Below are 24295 nucleotides of genomic sequence, written 5' to 3' on the forward strand. Positions count from 1 at the left end.
TTTTTTTTGCGGAACCAGGGATTGAACTCAGACACTTGGGCTTGCCAGGCAAGCGCTTATTCTACTGAGCCATCTCCCCAGCCCCTGAGAAGCTTATTGTTATTACCATACAACCTAGGCTGTTAAGCTTAACCTCCTTAACCTCACTATCTGTTTGCACATCAAACATCTTAGGCATAACATGGAACAGGTATTTTTCATCAAGTATCGATATGTTGAACTTTAAGTCCCTACAGAATATGATTAAAAGACATTCCAAAATTAAAATATATTTTTAAAATAGGAATAAAGAATTATATAATTCTTATGTTTACATATAAGTCCAGAAATCTAACCAAATACAACCTTGTAGCAGGACAGTCCCACAACATTCCTTTTCTGTCTCCTGCCTTCATTCACCACCCCCTTCTTTTTGAACAATCATCTACCCAAGAGACAGCATGGCAGCAACTGGCATGTCATGACAAGCAGCCCATATTCAGAAGACCAGAATGACAAGCACTCCAAGCATGAACCTACTATTATAAATTGCCATCTTCAGTGCAGTTGCTTAATTCACAGGTGTCCTTATATATAGTTAGTCAGGGTGAGAATCATTCCAATTAACTGCTAGATTCAAAAATCTTCTGAAGATTCTCAGGATCATTGCCTTACCCGTCCTCTACATATAACTGTATGGCTTGCCACTGTCATTTTTCCTAGCTCTTCTCTTTGCTCTCTTTTCATTGTCTAGTCCTCAAGTTCTTGCTTTCCTTTTAGTTGTATTATACCTTTCTATTTGTATTCATATATTCTTTTTTTTTTTTTTTTTTAGAAAAGCCAACATAAAGCACTTTTATTGCAATAATAAAACTTGAAACTCATATGTGGTGTGGGGGAGGGGTGGTGCTGAGGGTGTGTGGGATGGCAACAAAGCAACAATGTCTCTCACCAAATCACTACACAGGAAGGCAAAGGGTGAGAAAGGACTGAGGGAAGAAAAGCCAGGGAACTCTGAGATCAGCAGAGTAAAGCCAAGCATTAAAAAACAAAACAAAACAAAACCTCTCACAAAAACAAAACAAAAAACAAGGGATGCTGAAGCTGCGATGACCAACATCATTATCTTAAGAGAACCCTCAAGGATTTGTCATGGTGGCAGGGCTTTCATTGGGTGATTAAGTCTACAAACAGCACTTTCAATTTAAACTTTCAATTAAAGTTCTTAAAATTTAGGAAGTGAAACTTGGATAGTTATGAGATTAGAAAAGTCCTGAAAATCCTTTAGAAAAAGCACAGAATGGGGAGGAAAACAGGTCATAATGAAGGCATCAGAGGTCCCTGTTGGCCCAGGGACAGATACTGGTAGTGTCCAACATAGCAGAGAAAGAGACCTGCTTTCAAGAGGCAAAAGTTTCAGGGGAGCTGGCTGGGGCTGGCAGAGGCTAAGGCTCTCCCTCTCCCCACTTCAGTTTTGGGTAGGGCTTTCAACTTAACCCAAGGACATCTCTCACAATGGAGAATAATTCAGCCCTCAACAGGGTCTCAGATCTGCTGCAGCAGCAAGAATGTTTAATATAAAATAGATAAAAATTTCATCCAAAAATTAAAATATTCTTGCAAACCATACCCCAACACCAATTACTATTCTAAAGTTAACCCATCACTTGTGCTGTTAATACTTGACAATATTCTTAATTGGAAACTAGGTCAAAAAGACTGAAACTGAATCTTTAACCAAAAACAAAATGAGTCACTTGAGGTTTATGGCACATAGTTTAGGTAAACACACATACAAAGGAGAAAGAGTAGAGGAAGTGGAAGTGTCAGAAGCCAAGCTGAGTGACAGAACACATTCAGTTGGGGTAGATGTTTACACAGAGTAGTGGGATATTAGGAGGAGCTCCATAGGGATTCATGTGCACACATCTGGAGACACAGGATCCCTTCCATAGCAGATCCAAGAACAGGGAGCTAAGGGAGGAGGCCACTCCTGTCATTCCAGTTTTAGAAGCTCCATGTCGAAGACAAGAGTGGCATGTGGCGGGATGATCCCTGGGTGCCCAGTGGCACCATAGGCATAGCCTGGGGAGATAGTCCGTTGAGCTCTCTGACCCACACTCATCTGGGCCACCCCTTCTTCCCAGCCTCGGATCACCTCCTGCTTGCCGAGCATAAACTTGAAGGGCTTGTTTCTGTCACGGGAGGAATCAAACTTCTTGCCATCTTCAAGCATCCCGGTATAGTGCACCACGCAGGTCTGGCCACGCTTCGGGAATGTGCACCCGTCTCCTGGAGAGATGGTCTCCACCTGCACTCCCATGGCGGCGGCGGGCGCGGGGCGGGCGGCACAACAGATGGTGTGGACAGAGAACAGACCGGGCGGTGGTCGCGAGGCTCCGCTCCGTTCCTCCGCGCCTTCACATATTCTTTAAATGTGCCCTCTCACTCAGATCCGGGCCCAATGGCCAATCTTCTGACTGTTCTTGCTCACCAAACACCACATCTGCCTGTGAGGTGGGGAGGATGTGAGCATCCAGATGTAGTCCCTAATGAAGTAAGACTCACAGTTATGTTTACAAATGAGTACACAAGGAAATCCCCAAATATAATTATGGAAAAATAACCTTAAGTAATCCCATCCTCCCCTGGAATTACCAAGCGGCCCCAAAATCTTGGGGTCTATTATGGCACACCGGGTCCCTACATGGACAGGAATGTCTTTCCATCATTTCTTTCCGTCATTCCTGAGGACCCTTTCTTTGTCAGAGCTGCTGGCTCTGGATAGGCAGCCTTTATTTTTCCTCCTAATTCCCTGGACTTGGGTCTAAGACCTTCTAGAGGGAGCTTAGTTGAGGTTTTTCGCCCTTTAAAAGCACCAGGGATATACTGGTAATCAAGAACCTCTGTGGCCAGGAGAACTTGGAGAGGAGACCCGGAGGGGGAGAGATCTCAGGAGAGAGAATTCCAGCTCTGATCCCTCAATGGATGTTTATTTGTACCAGATATTGTACTTCACATGTGTTATTTTAGCCCATTCCAAAGATGACCGTATCACCTGATTGTAGAGTTCCAAGGAATAAAGTGTCTCACAGCAGGAAAGTGCAGAGCCAAAGTTTAAACAGCCTCTTCTGTCCCAGTGTCCTGTGACAGAGCCTGTAAATGTAGGCAGAGGAGAGAAGAAACCTCAGCCACCTCACCTACTGAGAAGCTCTAGGTTTGAATTTCTCAAGGGAGGGGGTTGGTCAGGGCCAACTATGAAGCCACGTGGAGCCTGACCATCCTGATGGTTGGCATTCTTGGCTTGATAATATCCAACCCCAAAGCATGAAGGGGGTGGGGGAGGGCTTAACGCAGCACTGACCCCAGCACTAGGTTTCTTTTACAGGGCCCAGTCATCTCAGAAACCCCCTCCCCACTCCCCTGAGACACAGAAGCTGGCTCACAGTTGGGAGTGGAGCAATGCCTGCAACTCTATCAAGAGAGCCAGTCTTGGGCATGTTTGGACCCTCTGTGCACACAAATTAAACCTGCCACAGAGCCCGATGAGTCACCAGGCTCCTGGGGAATCTTGCAGAGGTGACTGAAAGCTGGGTTTTGAGAAGGGTAATTTAGAAGCCTCACCAGGGCCCAGCCCACACAAAAGGCCTTGGGAGTTAAGGGCAAAGGGAGAAGAATTCAGCAACTTTGTGGTCAGTACAAAGCCTCTAGCTGTGCCTCCCTGCCACAAAGCCCAGCACACACAGATGTACAGTCACAGCACACAGAACAGAGCAGAAATCCTCCAACCTGTGAGCAAAAGGAGGGCAGATAGATAGAAGGGGAGAGGGAGAGGAGGACACTGAGGGCTGACACACAGGTCAGCGAACTCAGAGTAGGGTGTGGCCCAGCGTTCATTTCTGGCAGAACCTGATTGCAAGGGCTAGCTCTGAGTCAGCTGTGCCCATCCTGCCCGACAATCTGAGGCCAGGGAGGAGGCTTCAGCTCCTCTGTGTGGGCAGGAGGCCAGAAAGTGTCTGTTTGAAGTAGGTTTAGGGTATTGAAAAGCCTGCTGCAACCCCTAAAATAGGGGCAGTGGGAGAGTCCAGGGTCCTGGATAATGGCCTGTTTTGAGGGTGGAGAGCACTGCAGGACTCAGAGCTGAAAGAGGACAGGAAGCAGGAATGATGGCAGAAATGAAGCCATGCCAAGTACTGAATTGGAATTTCACTGTGTCTCTGCCTGGGAAGAGGAGGTGGGGTTGAGGAGGCTTGACTTGCTGGGGAGAGAGGCTAGCATGCACCAGGAGTGTCACAGATCCAGGCAAGAGGCTCTAAGACTAATGGAGGCCCTTGCAGAGCAGGGCTTTGGTGAGAGGGTGGAAGCCAGGTCAAGCAGAGAAGGGAATCCCTCACTCTTCTCACCCTGAGGGTGGGGGTCCAAAGTGAAGCCTGCTGGTGTGGCATTGTTCATTCTTCAACAAGCACACAGTATTATCCTCAGCTGTAGAAGAGCAACTAAGGGGTCCTATCCAAAGGAGCATGCCACCCCCCTGGGGGGTGGGGACTTCAACAGCAGGGAAGTATTCTCTAAAGATCCAAAATGGCTCACTCCTCTTGAACTCCTAGCACTGGAAGACTACCCTCTAGATTTCACAGCCTTCACCAGCACCAATTAATACTGGTTGGGCCCAGAAGAGAAGGAATCAAGGCCCGTGAGACCTCCTCCTCCTTCCACGAAGGTTCCAAAGAACTTCCCTAGACCTTCAGTGTCATAATCAGCTGAGGAGGAGTGGGTAACTTCATTGCAGGAAACAGTACCCAGAACCGGGAAGGCCGCCTAGAGGTTCCTGACAATCAGAGCCCAGTTCCCACAAGCTAGTCCAAGGCCTCAGGGTAGCGAGATCCCTGCACCTTCCTTGGATATCTGAGCACCCCATTAGGAGAACTGAAGGGTTGTGTAGGGGCCCCTTGCCAACATAGTTCCAATGGGAGGCCACCCAAGAAGAGACCTAGAGGTCCTACTTTCTCTGCTGTGCCTGTCATTAAGGCTTTGAGGCTTACAGAGCTCAAAGGTGAGCTTGTTGTTTCCTCCCCTACCCCCATGAAAAGCACTGCCAGGGTTAGAACTCTCCCAGCAAGAGTCAAAGGATCCTCCTTTGGAGCAGGTCCAAGTCCAGCTCTCTAACGATCTCCCAGTTGGTGCCCACACCCCCATTTCACAGAAGGGAAAGCAGACACTCCGAGAGCTACAGTCACACGCCTACGTGTCGCGGCTCCTTACGCAGCAACTCATCTGTCATTGGACTTTTCTCGATCCTCTCCTTCGGATGACACCGGATTCTTCCCAGCATCACCCAGGCACAGTCAGGCAACCCCAGGCAGGGCGTGGGGCGGACGGCCTGCAGTAATAACAGGGCCTGAGACCTGTAGAAGGCGGTGGCAGAGGAAGCGAGAAGGATCTGACTATTTCTGGCCCGGACACACCCACTGGCCGGGGCCAGGGTTGGCTGGTGTGGCAAGCCTCGGGCTTTGCCTCCTTTCCCAAATCCCAGGAGGGGCGGGGAGAGAAGCGGGTTGGAAGGCCCGGGGGGCGGGGGCTTAGGCCCAGGGGCGTGGCGGCGTCAGGCCCACCCCGACCTCCTCCCACCAAGGCGCAGTCGGGTCCCGCACTAAGCTGCGCTCGGACCCGAGGCCGCCCGCCTTACTTCTGCTCCCGCGAGTCCCGCGGGCGCCCACCCGCCCGACGGGCATGGACCCGGGCCGCGACTTCCTGACCCTGCACGGTGAGTGCCCTGCCCGCGGGCGGGGGGTCCCGCAGTCCTGTGCCGCCTGTGAACCTCTCTGCCACACTGAAGAGATCTTAGCTGGCCTCCCTGGGCGGTCCCAGACTCGTCCCCACTTCTGGCCCGCGAGTTCGGGGAGCGGTACGGGTCTGCAGACTTCCCCTTCGGGGAGTCCCCTTATTCTGCAACAAAAGACTGAGCTTCCCGGAACCCAGATCTCACGTAGGGGCTGGGGGAGAAACTACATTCACTAAAGACAGTTCTCCAGTCGTCCTACAGCCTCCTCAAAGCCCAGGCGGCGGGCTTGGCTAGATCGCATAGCGCCGCGCGGGTGCGGCGGGGTGCGGGCGTAAGGGGTGGGCTAAGGAGGTGTGCAAGTTTGGCGGAGGTCGGACCCAGCAGCTTTCACTGCCCTGAGCCACCCAGAGGAGCACCGGCCCTTCCGGGCGGGTCTGGCCAGCTCTCAGCTCAGAATCTGTGCGGCTGCAATCCTTTGTCCAGCCGAGCTTTGTTTCCTCCGCCTGGGTCAGCTCCTTGCCTTACCGTTGTCCCAGCAACGGAGAGGAACCTGAGTTCCTGACGGCAAGGTCTGGAGGCCTCTGGGAGAAGAGGAGAGCAACCTGGCATCTCTGCTTCAGGCCGGGAACTCATCCACCCTTGGGGCGGCTTTGCCCTCTGGTCCCCTGGGATCATCGGCCAGTTCAGCAAACCCTGCCCCTCTCACACCAATCACTACTTAACTATATATCCCTGTCTTTTCCAATGCCTTGGGGATTGAGACTTTAGTGTCCACTGCCCATCCAAATAAACGTTTCGTGGAGATAACTGATAGGGAAGAGAAAGGCAGAGCCCTCCAACCCTCACTTCAGTCCCCCTAAAGATGTGCCCATTGACCAGCCCAGAGTCTGTGCTTCTTAGTACCTGCCCAGAGCCCAGAGAGACCAGGTCAGGATTTCTCAAAGCCATTTCCTCCAGCTGGGTCCAGGAATCCCCGCCCCTTCCCTTGCTTCATCTCTGTTGAGACCAGAGGCCTCATTAGTGCTCCTGACACACCAGTGTGACGAGACCTGGGAGTTCAGAGGACCACAGTGGAGACCCCTGCGTTCTCCCCCACCGTGCATTAGCTAGCCAGGCTACTCAGCAGATTTCCATCTTTTCCCTGCCTACCTCACACACAGAACTCCTCAAAGCCTTCCAGTTGCTTCTGACAGAATGGCAGCTTTAGCATTGGTGAGCATGGTCTCCACCCTGGGTATCTGCACCTTTGCCCCATTCTGGGCAACCCTGCTGTCTTTCCCCTGGAGGAAGACTTATGCAGGTTCAGTCAGAGCCTCCCACTCTGGTGCCAGGGGCTGGCCACACAGCCTCATCCTGTGTAAAGCCAGCCGATCAAGTGTATGACTCAGTCCCAGCCTTCCCTTCAAGGCTGGCCCGAACACTGTGACCCCAAACTGAAGTCCTGCTTTTTCTAACTTATCATCCCAAATCACCTCCATTAATTGCCTTCTCACTGCACTGCAGACCAGATGGGGAAGAGTCGGCCAAGGAGAACTGGTGATGGAAGGGGTGGTCATTATGCCCAGTGCTATTCCAGGCTGTCTATATTTCCACTGGAGTCTTTTCACACTATAGACCCCACAGTCCTGGACTTGTGCTACAGGACCACACACTCCGGGTTGGCCAGTTGAGGATCTGTGGCAGGAGTGCCAGCTGAGTTCCCCATTTACTAGGGGTTTACAGGCTCACCTGTCCCCATATTGATGCTGTAAGCAAAGTACTTGAGCTCAGTTTTGGCTTTTTCATGTCACACAAATCCTTTAATTCTTTGTGGCTCCATTTCCTCATCTGTAAAATAGAGACTAAACACCATCTACCTCATAGGATTGGGGTAAGAACTGAATAAGGCAATATCGGTAAAGCAGTTTGTAATAGCACCTGGTGTCCAGAGAGCACTGTGTACCTGTAGAATGCCCCTTCCCAAGGGACCATACCCTGTGCATTGCTATCTTCAGTCCTTTGGGAGATGCTGGGCTACCATTGAGTAATCCCTAGCCAAGGAAGATGTAGCCAGAACTGAATTCAGGAACCAAGGAGCACTTGCAAGTGCCTCTGAAGCCCTCCAATTCATCCTACAGTTCCATCCTCTTTCCCCTCCCCCCAGCCCACTTCCTCTGCTCTGCATACTTTAGCTAGGCTTGGACTAGCCTCTCCCGCAGGTCCCCAGGTATGCCTGAAAGGTCGTCACCTCCCAGGTCCCTCCCTTTCACCAAACACATTCACTACCACTAACCTTTCCTATACTGGTCTCTTACCCTATTTCAAGAACTGCTATTTATGAAAGTGGAAGGTAAAGGGACCTAATATTGGCCTCAGGAGACCTGAGGTCCATTATGGCCTTACTTCTATTTACTGTGGGATCCCTTTGCCTTTCTGGCCTGGTTTTCTCATCCATGGGATAGCAATGTATATTTTATAGGAGATCTTGCGAGGATAAAACATACCCTGTGTTTAGGACACCTAGATTACCCAAAAAGCAAGGCTTCCCAAAGGATGGCCAGCTCCCCAGCTGTGCAGTTCTGTTTGAGAGCTGTCTGTCCCAAATGTGTGTGTATGCAGTCAGATAGAGCATATGGACCTCCTTGTGACCATGTTTTTAAATGCATGCAATAAACCACATAAGAACTCAAAGGGAGGAAGTTATATTGAGGTGACTCTATCCACATGTCTTCTGGAGGTCCTCCTTCAAGTTAAGAGCCCCTGTGTTTGGTTTCCTTATAATACAGGAGACCCTTACACTCTGTGCCTCTGACTCCAAATGAAGAACTTCTTTTCTGTGTCTGTTTCGGCTCCTTCTACACTAACATACCTTGCTGGTTATTCTCTGTGGTGTGACCTTAGGCATGTCACTATGCACTTCGGTTTTCTGTTACTATTGCCTTGCTTTTCTGAGCCAAAAACTGGCTTTGCTAGTGACTCATTGTTTGTGCTTCAGCGAGGCCAATCAGGGAACTCTTCAGAGGCAGAGAGTAAAAGAGAGAAATGAGTCAGGCCCCTGGGTGGTGTCCTGACCTTGGCACACAGTAGGAGCTCAATAAATAATTGCTGGGTGAATGAAAGAGTTGTAATGCACATGAAAGGACCCACTGTTACCCCAAGCACATTGGCAGCACAGTTTTGTACAAAGTTACTGTCATTCTCATCTATATTCATCAAGGCAAGCCTGATTTAATAGGCTTCTTTTAAGGTCAGCATTTATTTTTCCCAAGACTTCCATTTGCATCTGGGGACACGCTGGGGATTAACTCCACTAAGATGAGCAAAGTAAGGAAAGAAAACAGATTTGCCTCACAAAGTGAAACCTGCAAGCTAGGTCACAATGAATGCGTTGAATAACCGACGTTAAAATATGTGGTAGGGGGCCAGGGAGATAGCTCAGGGGTCTAAGCGTCTGCCTGGCAAGAGCAAAGACCCCGGTTCGACCTCCCCGTACTGTGTGCCGTGCCAACCCCGCCCGGAGCTGAAACCGGGCTTAGGAGCACACGCAGCACTAGGAGCACTTAGGAGCACTTAGGAGCACTTAGGAGCACACGCAGCATCTCAGCACTAGGGAGGCTGAAACAGGAGAATCACTACAAGTCCGAGCTGTGTAGCGAGAGCCTGTACCAAATACATAAAATTAAATATATTTTGGTGGCTTCTGTTTACTGACCCAGCCCCAGGCCCAGCTCTGCCTGGCCCCGTCCCATTCGATTTTCAGCTGAATTCTGCAGCCCACTGGGAACTCCCTCCGCAGCTCTAGCCTTCTACCTCCCGCAGCCCCCGACAACCGTGGTGACTCCGGCCAGCCGCGGGGCGGGTGGGCTCTGGCCACTCGGTTCAGGTTCTGCCCCTGTTCCGCACTGCCTCCAAGGCTGAGATTCCTTCCCTCCCCTGCGGAACAGCGCCTTCGCAACGCCGGATCCTCTGGGTCTCGTCCTGGCTCCGCCTCCATCTGCTTCCTGGATGTGCGCTGCCACCACGTCGCCTCCGGGACAGTGAATCCCGGCCTGAGCCCCGCCTCCCTAGCCGGATTCCTCTTCCTCGCTCGGCTTTTCAGGTTCCTAAGTTATGGAGTTGCCGGGCTGGGCCTCCCTAGCCCAGCCCCTCCCTGTCCTGCCTACTGGACTCTACTCCCACTCTTTCCCTCCTGTATTCCTTCAGGAAGGGTCTGCCCCGCCCCTCTGTGTGGCCCCGCCCACTGGGAGCCCCACCTCCTCAGTCTGGCCCCGCCCCTTCTGTCCAGATTTTTCTGCTGCAGAGCCCCAGCTTCTCCCCATACCCCCGCCTCCTCCTGGGCTCTAGCTCCACCCTTTTTACCGGGGCTCTTTGGGTGGTTCCGCCCCCTGACCCAGGCAAGCGTTCAGTCTACACTGTCGGTCTGGGTTCCTGCTTCAGGTGGTAGAGGCACTGTGGAACACCATGCAGTGCCTGGGGGGCCGGAGCCGGAGCCGGCGCCGGAGCCGGAGCCGCTCCAGGGAGCTTTACCTGCAGGAGCAGAGCCTGAAGGTGGCAGCGCTCAATGGGAAGAGGCTGGGTAAGGGACATGGGTGAGACTGAGAACTGCAGGGATTGGAAAGGCAGCTGGGCAGGACACAAACCACTTGTTCCTGGGGGTCACCTGCTTTTGACTGCATCGATGTGGAGCCTTTGTTTCTTTCCTTCTGCGGGGTTTGTGTTAGTAGTGGTGACATGTGGAGGAGAGTAATGGGGTGTCTGGTTGCCCCTTCTCCTGATCACCCCTAGCCCATCCCAAACTCACCACCCCTTGTCATCCCAAACCAGGTCTGCTAACAGATTTCTGAGGCACCCCTGGACATGTGGCCCAGAGTGTACCTGGGATGACTGTGTACCCCCATGAGGTGATTTACAGGACTATGTGTGCCCCAGTGTGGTGCTGAGCAAATGCGTGTCTGTGTGACAAGAGTGACACACTTATGGGTGATTCAGTGCTGACTGATTCCATGCAGTCTTGCACAGCCACTGTATAGTGGTGTTGCTGTGTAATGGTATGTAACCAAGTGTGTGATGTGTGTGACAGTGTGACACAAGGGTACCTGCACATAACCCAGTGAGATGGTAGGTGAGCTAGTCTGACTGCTGTATCAGAGGGCCGCCCAAAGTGACTGAGTTATTCTGTCATTCTGTGTTACATGGGATTTTTTATGCTATTACACTGTGGAAGTGTGTCCCAGGAGTGGTGGCTGCGTAATGTTTCATAGCCCTGACCTGTGGGCAGGTAGCCTGCTTCTGAGTCCCAACTCCACCACGCAACTTCCTTTAGCCTCATTTTCTTCACCTGTAAAATGGAGCTAATGATTCTGCCTTCCTTCTAGTGTTGTTGAGAGATTAAATATATGTTCTACGAAGAGCATCTTACTCAAATATTAACTATTATTAGTGTGGCTGCTGTTATCATCCCAATAATGATGCCCTGGCATTGTGTGTTGTGTGCTATATGTGACTAAGGGTAGCACTGTGCAAATCCAGGTAACTGTGTAGTTTGGGGATGTAATGTGGCTCATTGTCTCTTCAATAGTATGTCTGACATTGTGTGGTTGTGTGTGGTGGCATGTGTCAGGGTGTGACCATATCCCGTTGCAGCTTTGCACAGCTGTGGATCTCAGGCCCAGTGTGTCCTCATTATGTGTCACCTCAGGGACAGGTGTGTAATGGGCAGGTCTGCTGATACCTTCTAGCTTCCCACTGGCACCTATTCCTGGCCACTTTCCTAGGCAGCTAACCTGAGCATGTTGGTGAAGGCTTAGCATCGATCCAAGGCCCCTGAGCCCCAAGAGGGCTCAGCCTCCTGCTGAGAAGGCCCTGCAGCTGAGTGAGGGGGGCTGGATGCAGAGGCCCACAGACTCTGCATGCTCAGGAAGCAAGGGCAGAAGGGCAGGCAACCCAGAGGCCTTGGGGACAGAAGCGACCCCACTGAGGCTGGGCAATGGAGGCACCTGCTCACATTTCCCAGTGGCCCAGAGAGCAGTGACTGTCCTCTTTCCTGAGAGTAGCTATCCCACCTAAGACTGAGGTCTACCACCTGCAGTCCTGTCAGCCTGGGGCTTATCGCTGCCCAACCACAGACAGGTTGCAGCTCAGCTCCAGGACAGGATGAACATGTTATCCCTTCATGGTGTTTTCCAGAACAGGAGGAAGGAGGTCACCCTCTACTTCCTGACACCCTCCCCCATTCCCATCTGACCTGTCAGCCAAGGCTTGCCTTGATGTGTGCCAGCTTAGGGGGTGGGGTGCTGGCAGATGGTGAGATATTTCTCCAAGTTGTACCTTAGCCACAGAAAGGACAGTGGAATCTCCCAGCAGAGGCCACATGTGGCTGTCTCGCCTGGCAACCTGGGAACTACCTTACCCTCCCGGTTGTGCTGGGCCCCTCAGATATCCAAGAATTCGGAACATTCTGTGTGGACCCCAGTGCCCATGCTAAGGCAGAGTGTCTTCTGGAAGTGGGTAGACAGATCTATGGCAGAGATGTGGGAAGCCCACATCAGACCACCACCTCCAGATGAGAGAACAGAGGCACAGAGAAGGAAAGAAGTTGCCAAAAGCCATCAGAGAATGGATGGTGTGAGCCTCAGTCCTCACTGGAAGTCCCAACGTGGGGAAAAACAGAGTGTAATGGCAGAGGCCCAGAGCAGTGGTCCAGGATTTCCTGTGGGCCCTGTGGATTTGTGGAGCAGGCTGGCTGGGGGCAGGGAGGATGGATAAAATAGGAGAGGATATCTGAGGTTGGGAATCTGGCTCAGAAAAGAAAATAGCTATGGCTTTGTGATGGGCTCCACCATGTAGGCCAAGGCACTAGACCTTGGACTGGACCTGGGCCTCCCTGATACCAGCACTCTGCTGGACCAACATGACAGAGATTCCTGGTTGGCCACACGGTTTGAGAACAGAGTTGAGGTGGTCAACTGGCTCTGAACAGAGCCGACTGCTGGGCTATAATGACTAGGGTAACACACACATCCTTCTAGATGTATCTATCTCTGTATTACATTAGCAGATTGTTAAGGTGCCAAGTGAAGGTCTCCTTTATCACAGTTGGCATCTTCAGGAGAGCAACACCTCTTGAGGGGTCAATTTTGGTATCCTTTTTGTGCCTCCTGCGGGGACCTGGGCATCTTTGGGAGCCCATGCCTCAGCAGCCTGAAGCTCTGAGGGCAGCTGCAAGTGGGACAAGCAGCCAAGGTTCTGGCCTCCCTGTGGGCTCTGCCTCAGTTTCTAAAACAGGGCTGCCCTGTGCCTTAAGGGATCCCAGACTCAGGGCTCTTAGAGATGGCAGTTGGGTGGAAAGGTACAGGAACAACCTAGAAGGCTAAATACAAGTTGCAGTGGCCTCACTCTTCTCTTCCTCTGAGAGCAAAGATCACAGACCTACTCAGATACACTCCACTCAGGGGTTGGGGAAGCGGGGAAGAGGGATGATGGAGATAACCAAAGGGTCCCACAGCAACCACAGAGTTGACACCAAGAACTACAACTGCTGTTGCTTCAAGACCTCTAAGTTAAGCATCTTCTCATTAAAACTTAGAACTCCCTCTTGAGATGGGTGCTATTATTATCCCATTTTGTGGACAGGAAAGCAGAGGCCCTGCCCCATAGGGTCACTTACCCAGGTCACACAGCCAGTCAGAAAGGATGCCGAAACCTAGGCAAAAATGATTGTGACATTGTTGAGCTCCGTAGCGCATAGAGGTTCATTCCATCTGTCTTAGTCTTTTCTCATTACTGGGACACAATACCCAACACCCCAAAATTAAAGAAGAGGTTTATTTTCATTTGCAGTTTATGAAAGTCTCATTTCATAGTGCCCTGGCTCCAAGGCTGGATGGCATGGTACTGGGGTGTGCTGGGGGGAAAGCTGCTGGCCTCATGCTGAGGGGGAGCAGACAAAGAAGGGAGGAGCAGGGAAGGGAGGCAAACCCTCCCAGGCCATGTCCCCAGTGCCTCTTCTACCAGACCTCACCTTCTTACAGAGGTCAGCCATAAGCCCCAGTAAGCCAGTCACCTTCCAAAAGCCCCCCTGTGAGCACACACAGCTCTAGGGATATCGAGATAGAAACCATCACACAGATGGTCTGCTCTTCTTCCCTGCTTTGCCTGGTCTGTTAGTCCCAGCTTCCTTCAGACCTCTGTGTAAGACCAAGAGGGGCTTACCTCATCATTTAGAACTTATTTCCTAGAGTCCTCATCCTCCAGAAAGCAGGGAATCCTGAAATAGTTGCCTTTCCTTTGGCCATCCAGCTGTGGGCAGGCAGGTCTCCACGGGTAAGTAAGTGTGGTCCTTGGTTGGCAGCCATCCCACTGTGTGCACAGACACCTCAACTGGTGGTCAGAGAAGACTCCCTGGAGGAGGTAGGGCCCTGGGAAGGGGCTGGAATGTAGATGGAGGGGGAAGCACACAGAGACCTGAAGATGAGGCTTCAGGTCAGTGCAGAACTAAAGACAGCAGAGACAACGGTAGAGGAAGTAGTCTCTTACCAGTATTGGCCCTCTAGGCCTGCAAGATGACAAGGACCTACAGGCTCTACTTAAGGGGAGCCAGCTCCTGAAGGTGAAGTCCAGCTCATGGCGAAGAGAACGTTTCTACAAGCTGCAGGAGGACTGCAAGACCATCTGGCAAGAGTCTCGCAAGGTCATGAGGTCCCCAGAGTCTCAGCTGTGTGAGTGTTCTGGGCACACAGGAGGGGGAAGAAAGCAGAAGGGTGGGGTGGGGATCCATGGTGATCCATGGCTGCAGATGGGGGTCATGCATGCAGGCAGGACCAGAAATGAGGAAATTGCCTGGCTGGGATCAGAATAGGAGCTGGTTAAACCACTTTTAGGGAAATTGAGGCCCAAACTGGGTTGGAGGTAAGAATTGAGGAACAAGGACCACAAGTAGTAAAACTCTTTGGGGGTGGGGACACACAACCATGAGGATGGATGGGGATAGCCAGACTCAAATCAGGGAGGGAGCTGACAGGATTGTCTGAATTCACAAGCATCCACCCATGCAGATGTGGGAAGGAGGCTTGCTGGGTGAATTAGCATTGCAGGTGTGGTAGGCCAAAAGCCAGGCCCAAAGTCCAGAGGCAGATAAGGCACTTCCGGGTGTGAGGTGGAGTCACTGGAGATCCTCCCTGGGACTCGAGCCCAAAGGGGTTGGGATGGAGGGGGCTGGGGCATACAGAGACAGTCCTTGCCAGCGGTCCTCCTTGAAGAATATGGGCCTGAGGGCTTTCTGGAGATTCCAGAAAAGGCCCAGGAACTCAAGGCCAGGGCAGCAGATGGAGAGCCTGCTCTGCTATACCTTAGAGAGGAAGCTCTGCTTATATTTTGCCCTTTAATGCAGGAGTTCCCTAAAAAAGTTTGTTTGTTGTTTGGTTTTGTTTTTTGTTTTTTTTTAAATGGGGCAGTCCCATCTGGGGTGGCCCCTTGATTTGGTGGGAACATTTTGGACCAGTGGAATATGAATATGTTATCTCTGCACTGCCCACTATGGAAGCTACCAACTGCAAGAGGCTGTTCAGCCCTTGAAATGTGGCTGGTATGACTGAAAAAGTGAGGTTGACATTGTACTTTGGCTAATGTGTATTTAAATAGTGACAGGTACAGTTGACTATCAGTTGGACAATGCAGACAGGACCTTGCAGTCTGGGTTTCCCAAAACTGAGACCCCTGGCAAGCCCTTGACCCTTCATCTACTCGCCCTGGACTAGGGCTGCGGGGAGGCAGGGTGAACTGGCTGGCAGGTCTGTGGAAACAAGACCAGACACAGTGCCTGACCCAAGGTAGAGGAAATGCATAGCACAAAGAAGAAGCAGCTCAGTCCCAGGTATGTGTGTGTCCTGGGGGTGCCTGCTACCCAGGAGAGGATATGGCTGTGGCCTGTGGTGTGGCCCAGGTAAGGCAGGACAAGAGTAAGGCAGATGAGGAGAACCTGATGGGCCCTTGGGCTATGGGCTATGAACGCTTCTGAGAAGGCCCAGGCCAGGTCTGAAGAGATGAGGCTCCTAAATGTTCTCAGTCAACCACCCTGAGCCCCTACCCTGCCTCACTGTACAGGAGGAACCCCTGACCTTGCCTCTGTCTATGGCGCCAGACAGCCTCCTTCCCTAGGCTCCTGCCCTGATAGTGGGTTTCCTGTTAGATGCTGGCCAGGGGGACACAGTGGGAACAGGGATCTTAGGCTTGGAGTTCACCCCCTGCCAGTATGCATCCCGGCTCACCAGTGTATTCCTAGAGCTTGATGGTGGATGGATAAGGGGGCAGGGTGAGGAGCAGTAGACCCTGGCAGGAGCTCCCAGCTGGGCTGGGCAGGGTAAGAGCCTCACACCAGGACAATTGTGAGCAAAGGACAAAAAGTGCATTCCAAGCAGGAGACCCAGCGTGGGGTGGGGGACACATGTGAGTGGCTGGCTAAGGGCCTGTACCCGGAGGTCTGGGAGCCAGATGTGCTTGGGTACAGAGTGAAGTCTGAAGAGGCTTTCTTCCAGGTCAGAGACACTGAACTTCACCTCTGTCTCTTGGGTGAGCTTTAAGACAGTTGTCCTCAACTGCATTCTGCCTCACTGAAGGAGTGGAGCATCCCCCATTTCTCTTTGGCTCCGGGCCTTGTTCCCCAAAAGCCACCCCCATGCCCATGCTGACAGCTTCGCAGATGGACATGCTTTATCACAACAAGGGGAGCTGGACTTCTTATGGGGAGGTGAAAGCTCCAGGGCCCAGGCTTCCTGTTTCCATTCCCAGCTTAGAGCAGCTGCAGCTCCCCAGGGTAGGTCTAGGGGGGCCCAGAGGGATTAGACAGGGATATGCTCTGCACCCCAGATGGCCCAGGTCTCACGTATCCCACTCATGTGGACTTTTAGCCACAGCCTCTCTAGGACCAAGGACGGATGGATGAGGATGGCTCAGGATGGGGGTGGAGCAAGGCAGAGCCTGGATCCTGCTGCATAGCACTCATGAGCCTGGCTACTGAGGCTGGCACTGAGCCAGGCTCTGCAGGACGGTAGGGGGTGGGAGTGGTGGGGAGATAGGGTCTTGGCTCTCGCCACAGCCTGAGCTGTGACGGGAAGGCCCTCCCTCTGGCTGCTGTGGGCAGCACAATAGGATCTCTCAGATCCCTGAGGGGCTGCCTCCACTCTGCCTCTCAGGACTCCAAAGGGCAAGGCCTTCTTTCCTGCAGCCCTCTGGGGGGACTCCATGAAGTCAGCCCCCACAGACACACACTAGGCAAGGCCTTGTCCACGTTCTCATACAAGTACTGCTCCTTCTGGTTTTGGTCATCTGTCCCCAGACCCCAAGGCCACAGCTGACTGTGGGTGGGTCAGGAGAGGCACCTGGAACCTCTGGTGTTGTGGGAGGCACAGGCCCAATGTCCACTACAAGCAGGAGCCTACTTGCCTCATCTCTTCCTATCTCTGCCTAAAACCCTGCCCTCTCCTAGTCCTCCTGCAAGGGCTCTTTCCCCTCTACCACTGAGACAGCCAGCGAGCCTGGGGTCCTAGGCACGCTTGCTGCCCTAAGGTCTTTGTCTCTCCCCTCGGGCTTCCATTCTGCCCACTGTGGTTGTCTCATGCTCTGTCTCCACCTCACTCCTTGGCCTCCCCTTCCTCTTTGTCACTCCCCCCCCGACACCCCCCCCTCACCCGTCTGCCTGCATCACAGACTCAAGGCTTAAGCTCTGGGCTGAGCTGTGTCTCTACTCTGTGCCCCCTCCACTATGGGCTTGCCCATGTCAAGGGCAGAGATGCCCTGTGAGGATGCCCTTCCCCCTCCCTCACTGCCCCCTTCTTGCAGTCTCCATTGAGGACATCCAGGAGGTGCGCATGGGGCACCACACAGAGGGCCTGGAGAAGTTTGCCCGGGATGTACCCGAGGACCGGTGCTTCTCCATCATCTTCAAGGACCAGCGCAACACACTTGACCTCATCGCCCCATCTCCAGTCGACGCCCAGCACTGGGTGCTGGGTCTGCGCAAGATTATCCACCACTCAGGCTCCATGAACCAGCAGCAGAAGCTGCAGCAGTATCCTCTTGGTCGGCCTGTGAACAGCACATAATTGTCTCATGGGCTTCTGAATTTGGAAGCTGGCTTAATCACTTTGGGTTGCTATAACTAAATACTGTAGCCCAGTGGTGGTGAACCTGTGACCCATGCCCCACAGTGAGCTGTTTATCATTGAAAGTTCTAACAGATCCACCACCACTGCCTTAGACTAAGTGACTGATACAAGAGAAATGTATTTTCTTATTCTCACCCTGAAGGCTGGACTTCCAAGATCAGCGTATCTGTGGTGAGAGCCTGGTGAGGACCCTTTTCCCGGCCTGCTGGTGGCTTGCCTTCTTGCATCCTTGCATGGCAGAAAGAGTGGCAAAGCTTTCTGGCATCTCTCTTATAAAGGTGCAGTTCCGTCATGATGGCCACACTCTCGTGACCTTATTTAAACAAGTTACCTCCCATGGCCCCATCTCTAAGTGCACTCCAAGCATTGGAAGTTCAGGCTACAGCATGTATACTCTGGGGAGATACAGTTCAGTGTCCAGCAGAAAGGAGACGGGAGGTCCACAGGCCCATCCTCACTCTGACCCAAGCCAGCAGCTCGGCAGCTCTGAGTCTCCCCAGGCCCCACTCTGAACAGCATGGAGATCGGAGTCTGGGGCTGCTGATGGGAGCCCCTTGCTTCTGTGGAAGACCAAGTATAGGACACTGTGGCCATGTTTCTGGAGCTACTACATATTTTCCCTCTGGGAGTTAGAAGCCCATGGTACCTTTCTGTGTCATTCTTGGGGGAGCAATCATGTTTCCCTGCACTTAGTTTTCAAGAAAGCCTATGGGCTTAAAACAAAATACTAGGATTGAGGATATAGCGCAGCAGCGTAAGCGCCTACTGAGCAAGCTCAAGGTCTCAAGTTCAATTCCTGGTACCACCAAAAAAAAAAAAAAAAAAAGAAGAAGATGCTTTCTAAAAACAAAGTACCTTCAAAATCTAGTTGTGCAGCCACACATACTAGTCTATAATTCAAAGTTCAGGCTTGTGTCTCATATGGATGAGGGTGGAATCAGGTCCAATGCCCTGTTTAGTGACAATTTTATTGAGATATAATTTATGTACTACACAATGAACCCATTTAGAGTCTTGAATTTGATTCTGTGCTTTTTAGTGTATTTAGGGAGTTGTGCAACCAGTCCCAGAATCATTTTCATCACGCTCAATAGAAACCTTCCTTTCGGTAGGATTCCTATTTCCCCTCAACCTAAGCCCCAGATGACCCTGATGTATTTTCACTTCTGTCTACTTCCCTATTCTGGACATGGTGTGAAAGTGGAGCCACGCCGTCTGCTGACACTGGCTTCTCTCACGCAGCATGTTTTCAACATTCACATTGTAGTGTGAATTCATACTTCATTCTTTTTTTTTTAATTCCTTTTACTTGCCTGGTACTATTCTATTCTTAGGCACTTGTCTCCTATCACATATCCACTCATCAGTGGATGGGCATTCGGGTTGTTCCCACTTTGGGACTCTAGCCTGCTGTGAACATGTGAGTGTAAGTCCTTGTGTGGACCTTTGTTTGTACTGGAGTTCATCCTAGTGGTAGAGTGCCAGGTCATACAGTAGCTCTGTGTATAGGCTTTTGAGGATCTGCTGAACTGTTTTCCAAAGACCTTGCATTCCTCTCAGCAATATGTGAAGGTTTCAGTTTTCACATTGGCACTTGTTGTTTGTGGTTTTGGGTCTCCTTTATCGGGCTGGAATGTTTTTATTGTGGTAGACTATGTGGTGTGTTGTAGGCTATTGTAGACTTGTGTGACTATGAAGTGGCTACCTTACTGTGGTTTTGATTTGCATTTCTTTGATAGTAAATGCTGTTGAGTATCTTTATATGCTTATTGCTTGATTGCTTATCTTCTTTGGAGAAATAGCTATTCAGATTCTTGGCTTATTTTTGTTGTTAGTATCTTTTTAAATGGATCTGTGGGGCTGGTGAGATGGCTCAGTAGTCTAAAGCACCTACTTAGAACAAGCTAAGCTAAGCAAAGCACAGGGACCGCGGTTCAGTCCCCAGCACCACATGCCAGCCAGTCCCGCCCCCTGGTGGGCTGAGCAGGCCACACACACACTAAATAAATAAATAAATAAAATTAAAAAAAAAATTAAATGGATCTGTGATGGGCGTGGTGGCACACATGACCGCCCAAAATCCCAGCACTCTGGGAGGCTGAGGCAAGAGGATCCTTGGGAATTGAGACCAGCCTAGGCTACAAAGTGAGCTCAAGGCCAGCCTGAACTTCGTAAGAAGACCCTGTCTCAAACAAACAACAACAAAACGAACAAAAAAGAATTATAGACTTTGCAAATAGTTTCTACCATTCTATGGATTCTCTTTTTCTTGATAGTACTGATGAAGTCTTATTTTACTTTTTTTTTCATCAGTGCTTTTTAAGTTTTTGGTTAGTTGGGGGTTTTTGTTTTGTTTTTGATAGGTTGGTTGGTTTTTGAAATAAGTTCTCACTGCACAGTCCAGGCTGGCCTCCAACTCATGGAAATCCTCTTATATCAGCTTCTTGAGCGCTGGCATTATAGGTGTGCACCTCAAGCTCAATGCATTGTGCTTTTTGTTGTATTTAATAAAGCTGCCTAATTCAAAGTCATGAATATTTAATCATATTTTCCTGTAGAATTGTACCATTTTCACTTTTACATTTAAGTCTCTGACATATATTTAGTACAGGATCTACAGGGTCTCACTACACAGATCAGACACAAGGATCCTCCTGTTTTCAGCCACACAAGCACTGGGATTACAGGTGCGCACTACCACGCCCAGTCTTAGTCACCGGTTCAGCACATCCTGGGGGCAGGGCCAGCACAGCACGCCAAGGATCGAATCCCAGGCCCTGTGCCTGCCTAAGCAGGTGTTTTAGTCCGCTGAGCTATCTGGGTGGCCCTCTCTGACCCATATTAAATTAATGTTCATATATTGTGTGAGGTAGGAGATCCAGCTTTTCTCTTTGCATGTAAATATATAGTCGTTCTGGTGCCACTGGTTGGAAAGATTATTCTTTTCTCATTGAATTGTTTTGGTAACCTTGTCAGAAATTAGCTGATGCAGGGGTTGGAGGTTCAATCCCTGGCCTGCTGTGCCGGCCCCACCCCCGAGGCATGCTGAAACACTGATTGAGAATGGGTGTGGTGGCACATGCCCATAATCCCAGCGTTTGAGAGGCTGAAAACAGGAGTATCACTACAAGTCTGATCTGTGTAAACCCTGTAATCCCTGTAGATACTGCACTAAATACAAAAAAAAAGAGAGAGAGAGAAAGAAAGAAGAAGGAAGGAAGGAAGGAAGGAAGGAAGGAAGGAAGGAAGGAAGAAAGAAAGAAAGAAAGAAAGAAAGAAAGAAAGAAAGAAAGAAAGAAAGAAAGAAAGAAAGAAGCTGACCAAAAACATGAGGGTTTATTCTGGACTGTGAATTATTTTCCATTTGTCTATGTTTCTCCTTATACCAGTACCACAATACTTTAGTTAATATAACTTTGAAAGCTACCATGAATTTTGAAATCAGAAAATGTGAGTCCCTGTTTTTCAAGGTTAATTTGACTACTCTAGGTTCCTTGATTTTTATTTTATTTATGTATTTATTTATTTATTTTGTGGCCAGCTCAACCAGCCCTGGGGGCAGGGCTTTCATGGCATGTGGCCCGGGATGGAACTGCCATCCCTGTGCTTGCCTAAGCAGGCATGTTAGCCCACTGAGCAGTCTCTCTGGCCCCAATTTTTTTTTTTTTTACATTCAAACCCCAGGCTTTTTGTTAAGATGTAAATGATGAAACTAAAAATATGTAAGTGAATACATTTAACACTAAGTTTCTATCCATCGTGAGTATGAAAATAGGAATGCAATCCTTTTGATTGTCAATCACAACAGAATCCCTTTTATTTTTCTCATATTGGGGATGACATCTTGTTAAGAGGACATTCTGCTGCAAGTTTTCACTGTGGAAGTCTGACTCAGCCCATCATAACCCTATTACCACATAGCTCTTTGTGATTATAAAAAGAAGGCTGAGGGAGAGTTTCTGCATTTCCGAAGGGTAAAGTACAGGTACAATAAATCCTTAATGGCAACTATTCAACTGTGAGTATAAAGTCATCTGCACAGACATTTATCCAGCAGGAGAAAGCTAGAGAACACTATCAGAGTCTTTTTTTTTTTTCAAACAGGCTCTCTCCATAGAGTGCCGTCTGAACTTGAATTCATGTAGCCCAGGCTGGCCTAGAATTCACTTTGATCCTTCTGCTTCAGCCTCCTGAGCGCTGAGATTACAGGCGTGGGCCACCACACCTAGCTCGTTATCCGGATTTTTAAAAAAGCGATGCGAGTCACTTGAATTTCCATACGAATTCTTGGGTCAGTTTGTCAGTGTGTCAGTAAAGTCAGCAGGATTTTGATAGGGATTGTAAATCAATTAGGAGAGTATTTCCAGCATCCCAATATCAAATCTTCAGATCCATGACCATGGACATCTCCTCTTTTATTAGCATGTTCTTTCATTTATTTAAACACTTTTGAGAGTTTAACTTTTGTACTTTAAATGGAAGACCAAGTGATCTGATTTATTTTGATACTTTTGTAAGTAGCACTGTTAATTCTGCTTTCAGCCTGTTCATTGCTAGTGTACATCAGCTCATGTTGAGCCCTATGAGTCACTGTTGCGGAGTGCTTTTGAGCACTCAGAAAGCTCCTGAGTGGTTATTTCTCAAGATCACACCTGCCTGGTTTGGGGCTTTTTTCAAAGGCCGATGCTGTGGCCTTTTTGTCACGGCCACTCCTCCTGCACAGCCCTGTTCTTGGTCAGTCTTGTGCTCTGTGCAGGGTCCTGCTGCACACATTTTGAGCTCATGAAGCCGTCGCTCCTGCTGAATGGACTTAAACAGGGGAAATCGGGCTTGACTGGGGCACTAAGAACTAGATTGCTTCACCTAGTATTTTGCCATAATTATTTTTTCCATACTTATGTAAATTTTTGTACATAAAATTTGGAAGGTATGACTGTATCAGACTGAAATTGTAAAGATCCACAACACCCACCTCCTCCAGAGGCTGCTGATATTTGCATCTCCCCAGATCTCTTTTTCTGCCTTTCAATTTATCTACTGATGCTTTTGCCAGAACATAAAGGAGCTAATACACTGAAATTCGTTTCCTATTTAACACTGTATCCTAATCATTTCCTTGTGTTAGTATGGTCTCCGTAAACACTGTAGCAACTATAATTTTCCGTCAGGTACATACTCTATAATCTGTAAGTCTGTTCTTGTAATGTTAAATTTTGCGGGGGAGGTTTTGGGGTTTTTTTGTTTTCTGCGGAATCAGGGATTGAACTCAGACCCTTGCGCTTGCCAGGGAAGCGCTTAGTCCACTGAGCCATCTCCCCGGCCCCGTAAATTTTTATTCCAATGTTTTGTTACTCTAACACTGCCAAGAACTATATTCATAAAGTCTTTCAGTATTTAGGAACATCTCCTTACAAATAGATTCTTGGAAGTGGAATTAAATGAAACAAATATTATTTTAGTCCTTTTTTATTATTATGATCAAATATCTGAGGCAGACTAACTTTATAAAGAAAGGTCTATTTCGCTCACAGTTCTGGAGATTCAAACTCAGTCCTAGGATGTGTCATAGCTAGTGGCAGCAGGACGTGTGGGAGACCAGCAGACAGGAGCCAGAGCGAGGCTGGGGTCTGCAACCCCCTGCACGAGCACACTGTAATTGGCCTAAGAGCCTCCTACAAGGAGCACCACCACACAGGCCTGTCAAGTACTGCACACCTGGGCCCTGAGGGTGAACCACATCCCAAGCATAGCAATGGCTTAAAGCTGTAACCAGATGTCTTGCCTAAAATGTGCCTGTCCACCTTTCCAAGTATTTGAAGAGTGTCTGCTTTTACTGCACCTTCACTGCCACTGAATAGTGTACCTTGATGTTGGCAAAGGGTCAATTTATATTTCATCATTTAGTTAGTAGGACCCTCATATTTCTTCCTTCTTCATTACTTCTTCTAAACCTTCGCTGCAAGTGTTTCCCTCACTCTGCCACATGGATGGCTTTGTCTTTCCTTTACTTGCTCCACAGATTTTTTTTTAAGTTTCTGGATAGTATCTATCATGCTGTTTTCTTTGTGATTTCTTAAAACCTACGGCCAGTTTTTCTACACTATTCATGAGGTTTCATTATCTTTTTGTATCTCTGAAGATTGTATGTGGAGTTTCCCCTTGTCTAGTTTCTCTAGGCTAAGTCTGAAAGGAAGGGCAAGGAAGAGGTGGGAGCTGAAAGGTCTGTGCATGACTACTTGATCCACGCTTTGCTGTTGTGTGTCATGTTTCCCTCCTCAGATCAGTATCTGAAAATTTTCCATTTCCCACAATGAAGTGTTACGAGCTTTAGTCCAGGTGGCTAATAACAAAAACCAAAATGACATACGTTGCAATATTAGTCATAGTTACAGCA

At 49.7% G+C, this 24295-nt stretch overlaps 1 protein-coding gene and 1 pseudogene across 4 annotated transcripts in view; one reads left to right on the forward strand and one right to left on the reverse strand.

Annotated features, from left to right (window-relative positions):
• Positions 1-1592: 1592 nt before the first annotated feature.
• LOC101581165 lies at positions 1593-2388 on the reverse strand (annotated as a pseudogene).
• Positions 2389-5603: 3215 nt separating this feature from the next.
• The window catches only part of Plcd1 (phospholipase C delta 1), a 23251-nt gene continuing 4559 nt past the window's right edge, over positions 5604-24295 (forward strand). Inside the window, exons 1-3 of one of the 4 annotated variants that reach the window (XM_004635238.3) lie at positions 5604-5743; positions 14293-14457; positions 17576-17804. In XM_004635238.3, coding sequence (XP_004635295.1) covers positions 5710-5743; positions 14293-14457; positions 17576-17804 — 428 coding nt within the window. In that variant the 5' untranslated portion in view covers positions 5604-5709. Of the gene's footprint in view, positions 5744-6818; positions 6974-10106; positions 10317-14292; positions 14458-17575; positions 17805-24295 lie in introns of those variants that run through there. The other 3 variants (XM_023719801.1, XM_023719799.1, XM_004635237.2) reach the window with 3 other exon arrangements.

This window comes from Octodon degus, unplaced genomic scaffold, assembly GCF_000260255.1.
Source record: "Octodon degus isolate 3935 unplaced genomic scaffold, OctDeg1.0 scaffold00071, whole genome shotgun sequence".
Classification (NCBI taxonomy): domain Eukaryota; kingdom Metazoa; phylum Chordata; class Mammalia; order Rodentia; family Octodontidae; genus Octodon; species Octodon degus.